This window comes from Sebastes fasciatus, chromosome 22 (genome assembly GCF_043250625.1).
Source record: "Sebastes fasciatus isolate fSebFas1 chromosome 22, fSebFas1.pri, whole genome shotgun sequence".
Lineage (NCBI taxonomy): Eukaryota > Metazoa > Chordata > Actinopteri > Perciformes > Sebastidae > Sebastes > Sebastes fasciatus.
In genome coordinates, this window is record NC_133816.1 from 13645207 (window position 1) to 13654078 (window position 8872).

General features: G+C 37.7%; 1 protein-coding gene across 3 annotated transcripts in view; it reads left to right on the plus strand.

Moving 5' to 3' along the window:
- Positions 1-5950, plus strand: part of LOC141761167 (Fc receptor-like protein 5) — a 28038-nt gene extending 22088 nt beyond the window's left edge. For 2 of the 3 annotated variants that reach the window (XM_074624475.1, XM_074624477.1), the window contains 12 exons: positions 1139-1441; positions 1935-2198; positions 2778-3041; positions 3654-3779; positions 3903-3918; positions 4020-4108; positions 4263-4313; positions 4425-4481; positions 4598-4657; positions 4916-4972; positions 5494-5559; positions 5686-5950. In XM_074624475.1, coding sequence (XP_074480576.1) covers positions 1139-1441; positions 1935-2198; positions 2778-3041; positions 3654-3779; positions 3903-3918; positions 4020-4108; positions 4263-4313; positions 4425-4481; positions 4598-4657; positions 4916-4972; positions 5494-5559; positions 5686-5693 — 1361 coding nt within the window. In that variant the 3' untranslated portion in view covers positions 5694-5950. The remainder of the gene's footprint in view (positions 1-1138; positions 1442-1934; positions 2199-2777; positions 3042-3653; positions 3780-3902; positions 3919-4019; positions 4109-4262; positions 4314-4424; positions 4482-4597; positions 4658-4915; positions 4973-5493; positions 5560-5685) is intronic. The other variant, XM_074624476.1, reaches the window with a different exon arrangement.
- Positions 5951-8872: the final 2922 nt, after the last annotated feature.

The window sequence follows — 8872 nt, forward strand, 5'->3', positions numbered from 1 at the left end:
CTCCGGTGGTCTGTAGTCATGGTAACACAGAGACAGCTACTACTGTAAATAATATACCATTACTCTGATCTTCCATACATTTATCTTTTAGCAGAAATAATGAACTGACTACTGTTTCACATCTTCTATTTTCCACCCTGATGGTCGCTGTGTTTACACACCGTGTCATAGCGGTAGCATGTAGCTAACCCGTTAGCATGTAGCTACATGCTAACGGGTTAGCTACATGCTAACGGGTTAGCTCTGTATCTCCATGTAAACAGTCTGCTCTCCTCTGGGATGATTCTGTCGGTCATTTCTCACAGATGGATCTGTAAAGACAGACGTAAAACAGAGTGTATGTTTACGGTTTACAGAGTTGATGCATGAGGTAAACACTGAGCTAACTAACAGAGCTATAAACAGCATTATTTACCTGAGAGAAACCGTCAGGAAAACCTGGAATCTGGACCGCAGATGTTCATCATGTGTCGCCGATTTCTGATCAGATTCCTCCGGTAACGTGCGCTGGGTGAAGTTTCTGGTTTATAAACTTTAAAGTGGTTTATAAACTTTATTCTAGCTCCTCTCGAGAGGGAGGGAGATAGTGACACTGTGTTGTTGAGGACGTTTGATTGACAGAAAACGCTGACCAATCAGAGCAGAGTGGGAGGAGACAGGCTGTGAATCAGGGGTTTTCAGACAGAGGCTGAATTAGGCTCTGAGGCAGGCAGACTCAGGCTGCAGTATGAGAAGAATAAAGGGTTTTTTGAACATTGCAGCATGTAAACATGTTCTAGTGCAACATTAAAATACATCTATGAACCTGGAAATGAGCATAATATGAGACCTACAGAGCTACAGACACAGAAATCAGCACTTTTGGAAATGGGCTGAAACAGAGGTTATAGAGACATGCTGGAATGCATGATCTGATTGTTTTTTTGAAAAAAAAACTTCAGAGACATGGTTTGGAGGTGTCTGAGACCTATAATAACTAGTTTAAATGGAGTATAATATGTGACCTTTAAGACAGTACACCTTCACACCTGTATTACACATTTGTAGATAGAGGTTTTTTTTAGGACGCAAGCATGCATGTAAACTACCAACGATCCATCACAAAATGTCTTCATTCTGTGAAATCCCTTTCTTACAGATAAACCTGAACCTGTCCTCACTGTGTCTCCATTATGGCTGAGTCCTGGAGACTCAGTAACTCTGAACTGCAATGTTACACATCCATCTGCAGGCTGGAGGTTCTACTGGTATAAGGCTGTTCCCAAACCAGCAGACTACTCCTACAGTTATGAGCTGCTACCTGGCAGCACCAATGGGACTGAACAGGATTCCTACATCGTTCATGGACAGACACACACAGCAGGATATGTGTGCAGAGCTGGAAGAGGAGATCCAGTGTTTCACTCTGACTACAGTAAACCTAAGTTTGTCTTGTCTGGAGGTAGGTTTGTTTTGATATTCTTGCACAATGGATGACATATACTTATTGAGGTGACCTTTGCCCTGACACCAGTATCAGATCAAATGTTGAGTATTCCTCTCTAAAACAGAATAATGTTGTTGTCTGATTCTTCTGCTGGTCTGGACTAAATTTTCACGAGTGAATCTCCTGACCCCCTTTTCATCTTCACACATAATTTGTTTTGCGCATTTGTTCAAATTTTGCCTTTGTAATTCCATAACCCAATATTATAAGGTTACTACTGGAGATTACATTTTTAATTACATAGGGGTTTCATTTTTTATTTCAGTTTGCAGTATGTCTTAAGATTCTATTTCATCTCATGATTATTTTTTCACAATTCATAGCCATTTAAGCCTCAACAAGGAAAATAATTAAATCCACAATAAACCTGAAGTATTACTTTCATTTTGGTGGTCTAATCTTAATTTATTGTGTTTTGTTTTTTCCATCATTGTGTGTTGTTTTACAGATGTTCATTCAGCAGCGTCTCTCACAGTGAGTCCTGACAGAGCGCAGTACTTCGACAAAGAGTTAGTGTCACTGAGCTGTGAGGGAAACTCCACCAAGTGGAGAGTGAGCAGGTTTTCTGAATCTGGCTCCCCGATAGACTGTACTATCTGGGGGACAATGACTGGATCCACATGCACCATAGACCGTTACTGGAATAGTGGAGTGTACTGGTGTGAGTCAGAAACAGGACAGTTCAGCAATGCAGTCAACATCACTATACTGTGTGAGTTTTGATTAAAAGATTTTTGTTTCTGAAGTATTTCAACTTTCTATCATATAGTTTGAAATCTGTAGGTGACTAGTATTAACCAAAATTCTTTTCAAAATGAGTAACTTGATATCTCTTTTAACAAACCATTAAACAAACTTAGTTTGTTCCAGTGTAATGTTTATAGGAAAATGTCATATGGATTTTATTGCCCACTAATGTTTTTATGACTATATCCATCCACCATTTATTTTAAACTCGAGGTATCTGTAGAGTTATCTGACTCTATATTGGTTCCTCAGTTACACCCACAATCAAAATAAGTTACTAGACTATTCTGTAGCACACTGCCACAGAATTCACATTGATATTGATATTGAACATATTTAGTATTCAATATAATTGTAACAATGTACATCACCAAAGTGCCACCTCTTCCATCATTCAATGCCAGGTATTTGGGGAGCTATTATATGCATCTGTATAATAAATTCAAAAATATTACTTTTATTCTCATCATTGTACGTCAACTTGTTCAACCTGCACCAGCTGATCTTTCTGACCTAAACGTCATATTCTTTAATCTTTTAACAGATGGAGATATTATCCTGGTGAGCCCTGTCCATCCTGTAGCTGAGGGACATCCTGTCACTCTTGGCTGCAAGCTGAAGACAGAAAAGGTTCTTCATGATGTAGATTTCTATAAAAATGGCAAACTCATCAAAAATCATACCAGTGGGGAGCTGATTATCTCTGCAGTCTCAAAGTCAGATGAAGGCTTTTATAAATGTAAAGGTAAAGAGTCACCACCAGGTTCGCGGAGCTGGACGTCAAAAGAGAGTTGGATGTCAGTTAAACGTGAGTTTGATTAAAAAACGTTTATTTTTTTGTTAGCTGTGTTACAGTCTGCAATATAAACATTATAATTGAATTAGAAGTTTGCTTTGTTTCATGTGATTGAAACTTTGTTTGTCTAAGATTGATTGTTTTATATATTTGGGTATTCACTAATGAAACATAAAAATACAAATGTGAATACATGACTAGCAGTGAAAGATGTGATATTTTATATCAAGGGTTTATGCAAATGTATTTGAGTGTATGTGTTAGAATTACGACTGTTGAAGTTAACGCGTTAATAACGTGTTAACGCAAATTCGTTTTAACGCCACACATTTCTTTACCGCATTAACGCAATCAACCTTTCAGAGGTTGTTGTGTAGTCAGTTTTAAAGCTAGACTGAAGATATTGGTATCATATGAAACTATATTTAAATCTTAGTCAGTATATATTGTGGTCATATTGTTGTCATAATATATTTGTCCACTCTCATGTTTATAAGAGTATTAAGTTCTTGACAAATCTCCCTTTAAGTTACATTTTGAACAGATAAAAAGTGTGCATTTAATTAGCAATTTTTTGCATGATTTATGTGTATTTGTATTTGTATTTGTGTGTATATTCTAAAGATGTACCAGTGTCCGAGCCTGAAAAGAGCTCTCCATTTCCTGTGCTGTTGATTGTTGGACTGGTTTGTGGAGTTTTACTGATTATTCTCCTGCTGCTGTTTCTGTACTGCTACAGAAAGTCAAATGGTGAGATCTTTTCCTTCTGATAATAGACTGATTCTGATGTATTTACATGTACTGTAGTAACAATAGAACAATTTACAATACAAAACCATGTTATAGCAAATGTACTTTTTTCTTTTTTTACAGATTCATGCTTTAAGAGGTTGGTACAACACTCTCTTCTCTCATTCTGAACATAACAGCAGTATATTACATGTTCCTTATTAAATCCACTGTATTTACTTCCTGTTTTGGGCCCACCAGGTCTCAGAGCACCAATCAGGGTCCTGCTACAGACCACATGATCAACCAGGATGAAACTCAAAACGGAGAATATGCTTCTCCTCTCCATGGTCAGCCTTAATCCTGATATTTTTTTCATTATTTATCGTTAACTCTAAACCTAACATTTCTTTTTCCGGTTACCTGTTTGAGAAGATTATGGAATTCATATAAAGGAATCGAAATGATTTATTTGACCGTGGCTTGATTTTCACTGCTCTGTAGGTCCTGCTCGTCTCTATGAAACAATCAAAGGCGCTGCAGAACCTGAAAATGGTACAGTATATACTTCGTCTCTAACATGGAGCAGTGGGAAATACTAGAATATTATGATTTAAGATAAATGTACAATCTCTTAAATTTGAACAAATATATTTTTTATTTCAGATGAATCCGGGGATGTCACATATTCTGTGGTTGAGCTTAAAAACATTGCTAAGAAAGGTGAGTGCTTTATTTCATCTAGTAAATATTACATGCAGTATTTGAGACGAAGGCCAGCAGAGCCTAAACAAAGTACAGGATTGTCTTTTCATGCATTCATCTGATCCTTTTAACAGGGAAGAATGAACCAGAGGAGAGCACTGTTTACTCCGATGTGAAGATGGCTTCAGCTGCTGGTACGGTCAAGTACAACAGACGTTCCTAAAGTCTTTGTGTACATTTCTACTTTTTTAATACTACCACTAGGTGTCGCCAATGTCAGCAATGGCCAAATACTACACATAAAAAGTTTTAGACTTTTTGTAAATTATATTCATTTAATTTCTGTTTATGCATTATTATGCAGTTATGAAATAAACATAAAGACATACCACATTTCATATATCTTCATTTATCCATCAATCCACATATAACTGTTGTGGCTTCTGTTTTAGACGACAATGTGATGTATGCCCAGGTACACTCCCACACTAAAGTCAAGAAAGACAAAGGTAAGTTAAGTCTACATCCACGTGCAGTAGGGATGTTAATAATTAACCGACATTAAGAATTTAGACAAATTAATGCTTTAAGTTAAATGGTTAAAAGAAATATTACAAATTAAACAAAAAGCTGAGCAAAACTCAGAGGAGTGGCTTGTAACTTAAAGGAGAATAGCTGGTCCACTTTAACAGTTTAAAACTTTAAGTGAGCCTGAGCCAGAGTTGTTGCAGGTGGCAGGCAAGACACGGGAACTTGGATCGGGTCTTGAGGAGTTGTAGTTTTATTCACCGATATCATGTTTCAATATTTGGAAAATCCTTGCTGTTTGTAATTTCCTATCATTTCTTTTTTTTTTTTTACATATACTTAAATCATTACTTGCAATTCCGACTTTCAACTATCATTATAACCAACTCTGCCTAATATTATAACCTTGTATTGTAAAAACGTATATCAGTACATTACCATTGTTAACTGGGGCACTACTGGATAAGATTTAAAAACATAATAATAATCTCTCCATTCATAGGAAAATCCAGTCCTGCAGAAGCGGAAGAGGCTGTTTACTCTGAAGTCAAACCAGGAACAGCTCGTGGTAATAATGCAGCCATAATGCAGCAATTTATTTTACAGATAGTTAAATGGGAGTAAAATGTCATAAAACACCGTTAAGCAATTCTTAAATAACCGTCAATCTTTTTTTCCTTTGGTTTTCTTCCAGATCAATAAAGACATCTGTCTGGACAAAACCGATGGAGTGGATGACAACATGAAAACAAAATCTTTGTTTTAACAGTATTTGGAGCTTTTATGTAACCATTTTGTGCATCTCTGCTATCCTCGCATCAGACAGTATTTTGTACAGTTAATTTAATGTCAGATAATTTAAAAGAAAGAAAAGGAAAAAAAGACATATACCTTCAATTTTATGTATTTTTAAATGTTTGGTTGACCATTTTATGCATCAATAAACTTTTATTCCAGCAGCACACTGTCAGCAGTGTTTTTAATTGCTTTACATGACTTTCTTTACACAAGCAATTTAATTTGATTCATAATCTTCCCTCTGATTTTGGTGATTCAGTAAAGTCTTGATTTGGGGACAGAAGGGATGTAGAAGTGCAAGAGCTGAGATGTGACTTGTTGTCGGAAGACACCGGTGAAAACATCAGTGAGAGTTGTAGAGAGTAGTGTCAGTGTTTGTTGTATTGGAGTACAGAAAGCGTAGCTTAGTGTTATCTAAAAGATTTTCAACGTCATGGCTGAATATTTAGCTGATTCCTACAATGTGGATGAGGCCTAACCCTCTCGGGAGATTTCAGAATGAAACTTCTCCTTGAGTGAGATGTTGTTAGACACAATAAAAAACAGATCGGATCAAGCGAAAGGTAAGAAATGTAGGGTCCTTTCTATAATGTTGTCAGAATGTGTCTGTGTCTGAGCCTGTCAGTGGCAAAAACAAGCACTTTTAATTGACGTACATTGATGACACGGAATTGCCCCAAGTGATTACATTGCAGCCCGTTTCGCGGTCATTTTAGAGTATAGAGCTGCTTTTAAAAATATAGAAATGTACTTATTTAGTCAATATATAATTAATTATAAAGGATGACTTCTGCAGCTTCTTTTAAAGGGGACATATCATGAAAAAACTCACTTTTTCAGTGCGTGTGCTACACATACATTTGGATATCTTGAGTGCTTACCAACCCACAAACTGTGAAATAAGACAACCCAATCAGTTTTTTTGTGGGCTGTCATTCAGATTTGGCTCCCATTTCTGTCACATGCAGGCTCATTAGAATATATCACCCTTGAGTTTTTTGAACATTAAGAATGTACCCCCAAAAAATAAGTATGAAAATAAGTATGAAAATAAGTATGAACTTGAAAATGAGCATGATGTGTCTCCATTAAATGCAACATAATGGCAATAGAGATGCAGGTGCTTTTATACTTTAAAAACATCATATTTAGCAGTGGTTTGTTACCACCCAGTTTGCACATAAGATCTATTTATTCAATTGATCGAGCCGGCTGAGTTAAACAAGGCACTATCTCTATAGATAGATAGATCCAGATGTGATCCAGGAGGCTATTGGTTTCACAACGTGTACCTCAAGTATGTTTTACATTTTTGGAGGAAGTGATTTAAGTATTAAATGTGCAGGATCTAATCACTACACCACTAACAAAACTAGACTTTACATTACAACATGTTTTCATTCTGTGAAATCCCTTTCCTACAGATAATCCAAAACCTGTCCTCACTGTGTCTCCATTATGGCTGAGTCCTGGAGACTCAGTAACTCTGAACTGCAGTGTTACAGATCCGTCTGCAGGATGGAGGTTCTACTGGTATAAGGCTGTTCCCAAACAATCAAACAACTCCTACAGTTATGAGCTGCTACCTGGCAGCATCAATGGGACTGAACAGGATTCCTACATCGTTCATGGACAGACGCACACAGCAGGATATTACTGCAGAGCTGGAGGAGGAGATGCAATGCGTTACACTCGGTATAGCAAACTTAAGTTTGTCTGGTCTGGAGGTCAGTATGTTGTTAATTTATTTCCCTTTTTTCCTGTCTTGCATCACCATTAGGCCAACTTTTCACCACATTTTTAGATCCCATTTGTTCTCGTCTAAATGTGATATAAAGCAGAAAGAATTTGAACCTGTCGACATAGCAGGCATAACAGGCTTAGTTAAAGGATACTTTACTTTGTGGTCAGAGAGGTGTACAGACAGGCAACAAAAAAACAAAGATGTCAGGAGGCAAATGTGGCGTTGGTAATAAAAAACAGGCAGGTAGACAGTCTAGAGATCATTTCCACCGTGTTGTTCTTAATGTCATTTTTCGTTTTTCAGATTCTCATTCAGCATCAGTCAAAGTGAGTCCTGACAGAGTGCAGCACTTTTCCTCCACTAGTCTGTCTCACTGAGCTGTGAGGGAAACTTTGCTAAGTGGAGAGTGATGAGATTCACTGGAGCAGGCCATCTGTCCAGCTGCTCTGACTGGGGGACAGTGAATGGACCCACATGCAACATCCACAGACTTAAAAACAAGACAGCAGTGTTCTGGTGTGAATCTGGATCAGGTCAATTCAGCAATGCAGTCAACATCACTGGACAAAGTAATTACATGTTTTGTTATTTTCCAATTCCGTTACTGGATTTAACATCTTATATTTGAATTGCATAATCAGTGTAGCGGAGCAGGGGCGAAAAAAAATGTGCATAAAGTTTTCTAGCTTGTAGGAAAGCGTATGGCACCGCATCATGTTTTCTCCAGTGGAAGGGCACTGTAGAGGGCACTTTATCATGTTTTCTCCAGTGGAAGGGCACTCTAGAGGGCACTTTATCATGTTTTCTCCAGTGGAAGGCACTCTAGAGCAGGGGTTCTCAACCTTTTGTAACTGAAGGCCCACTTGTGATTGTCAAAACATTTCCGAGGACCACCTTCCCAAATAAATGAGTAAAAAACCTAACATGTTTATACAACAAATAATAAACTGGGATGTAGATATGTGTTGTGCCACTGTCAGCTGTAATGACCAAAATACATATTCTGCTTACCCTCAGTGAGACACTTGGGCTTGCCTCTGGGAAATAATGAGATCAAGTCGTGGTGGGATGGGTGAGAGGCTGACACGCAGAGTAGCATTCAAAGTTGCTTTCAGTTTGTTCCTTGCCTTTGATTTTGTGACATTACAATGGAAAACCCTGACTCACATAAATAGGTGGTGGTGAAAGGCAACAGAAATTTGATTGCCCGTTTTGACAGAGAGGGATATTGACTGGCAGCCAGTATCCAGAATGAAGCAAGGTCAACTTGTGTGAGCTGAAGCTTCAGGCTGCTGTCTGCTGATAGTTCCATCAGTTCATTTTCCAACACAGTGGAGAG